The sequence below is a fragment of the Egretta garzetta genome, unplaced genomic scaffold, assembly GCF_000687185.1.
Source record: "Egretta garzetta isolate BGI_Z169 unplaced genomic scaffold, ASM68718v1 scaffold418, whole genome shotgun sequence".
In the NCBI taxonomy this organism is placed as follows: Eukaryota; Metazoa; Chordata; class Aves; order Pelecaniformes; family Ardeidae; genus Egretta; species Egretta garzetta.
In genome coordinates, this window is record NW_009260492.1 from 367,714 (window position 1) to 369,565 (window position 1,852).

The 1,852-nt window shown below is 66.3% G+C and overlaps 1 protein-coding gene across 1 annotated transcript in view; it reads left to right on the plus strand.

Annotated features, from left to right (window-relative positions):
• Positions 1-211: 211 nt before the first annotated feature.
• Positions 212-1,852, plus strand: part of MKNK2 (MAPK interacting serine/threonine kinase 2) — a gene marked incomplete at its 3' end in the record, with an annotated part of 11,185 nt that continues 9,544 nt past the window's right edge. Inside the window, exons 1-3 of the mRNA XM_035899761.1 lie at positions 212-907; positions 1,068-1,169; positions 1,333-1,589. Coding sequence (XP_035755654.1) covers positions 682-907; positions 1,068-1,169; positions 1,333-1,589 — 585 coding nt within the window. The remainder of the gene's footprint in view (positions 908-1,067; positions 1,170-1,332; positions 1,590-1,852) is intronic.

Below are 1,852 nucleotides of genomic sequence, written 5' to 3' on the forward strand. Positions count from 1 at the left end.
CAGCTGGCCCGGGCACCGGGGCACTGGGGCGGGTTTGGGAACGCCGCCGGGAGCCGCCACCTCCACCCCAACAGATTTCGTAACCCTGGAAAGGATGGGGCCCTTTCGCCTCCCCAGCTGGGTGCCCCTGGCGCTGCCCCATCCCATGCGTGGGGTGGCTCAGGGAAGGGTGGGCTGGGGGGTCCCTGTGTCCCCTTTGGGGTGCTGGGACCAGAGCCACTGGGGTTTTGGGGTGGGGGAGGCAGTGGCTCCCATGCCCTTCATTGATCCAGGGTGCAGGGAGGGTTTGGGATCGGGCCTGATCCTGCCAGGTCATGGGTGTCTCTCAGTCTGGTGGGCACGATGTTCACCGGAGCAGGGCTGAGTGGGCTCTGGCCCCCCGTGACCTTGTGGGGAGCCAGGAGGACGCAGCCCGGTGGCTCCGGAGCCCATCCTGCCCTGTGGCTTTTTTTTTTCCCTTCCCTTTGCTGTAGTTCAGGTTTGGGTGGAGATTTGGGGTTGGGTTGGTGCAGGAGGCCCCGGCCCCTCTCATCATCCCCCACGTACTGATCTGGGGCTGCTGGCATGGAGGCATGACCCTGCAGCACCATCCCCATCAGGAGATGTGCTCAAACCCTTCCTCCTCCTCCTCCTCCTCTGGCTCTCCCCGGGGCTCTGCCATGTCCCTCCGGCAGCAGCGCCATGAGCTGGTGTCCTGCACCGGCGGGGAGGGCGAGCAGAGCGTGTGCCCGGACCAGGAACGTGCCGGACTCTGTGTCTGCATTGGGCGGCCGGTGGCAGCTGATCCGGTGGCTGCCGTCCCACTCCAGTTCTTGGCCCCTGCAGGGACAAAACCCCTTCGACCTGGAGTTTGACCAGTCCAACCACCTGGAGCCCGTCTTCAACTTCGAGTGCCCGCCCCGTCCTGGTGAGCTGCGGGTGCCCTCCTGGGGGGCTGCGTCCCAGGGGGCTCCTCCCATCCTCGCCCCCGGGATGTTGGCCCTTTGTGGTACCCCGAAGGCTTTGGGGGGCTGGCGATGGTGGGGCGGATGGGGGTGTCTCACGCCGGTGGCTTTGTTCCGGTGCAGACATGCCTTCAAGCCAACCCATCGATATCCCCGATGCCAAGAAAAGGAACAAGAAGAAGAAGCGCTGCAGAGCCACCGACAGCTTCTCCGGCAGGTTTGAAGGTGAGCGGGGCTGCCTGGGGACCCCAGGGGTACCCCCCAGCCTAGGGCAGGGCTGGAGCCCTCCTGGCATCCCCAGGCTTGGGGACAGCCCAGGGAGAAGGGACAGCGGTGGTGTCCCAGGCTGCGTTGGGGCCGGTGGCTCAGGCAACCTCTCCCCTGCCAGATGTTTACCAGCTGCAGGAGGAGGTGCTGGGAGAAGGGGCCCACGCCAGAGTCCAGTCCTGTGTTAACCTCATCACCAACAAGGAGTACGCGGTGAAGGTAAAGCTCTGCCGCGGACCCGCCTCCCTCCCACCCCCTGCCTCAGTTTCCCTTTCCGCCCTCCACGTCCCGGGCTCTCCCAGCTCCCGTGGTGCTGGCCCAGGACGATGGGTCCGTGGGCTGGAGGGGGAAGGAGAGGGGCAGGAGCGCGGCAGGGCCGTGCCGTGCAGGTGACACGCCGTCCTCCGCCACCGCCCAGCGCCTTCGTCAGCCCCCTTAGCCACGCTCCTCTCCCTGTAAATTAGGGCGGGCGGGAGATTAAATTAATGTTTGCAACGCGTCTGGGGATGCGGGGCGAGCAGGGGTGTGGGGTGCTGGCAGGGTGGCCAGCTCCCACTTGGGTCTCTGTGCCCTGGTGAGCACGTGGGGACTGGAGGGGGTTGGGATGAGCCCGGCTCGTTTTTGGGGCTGGGGCTGGTGGT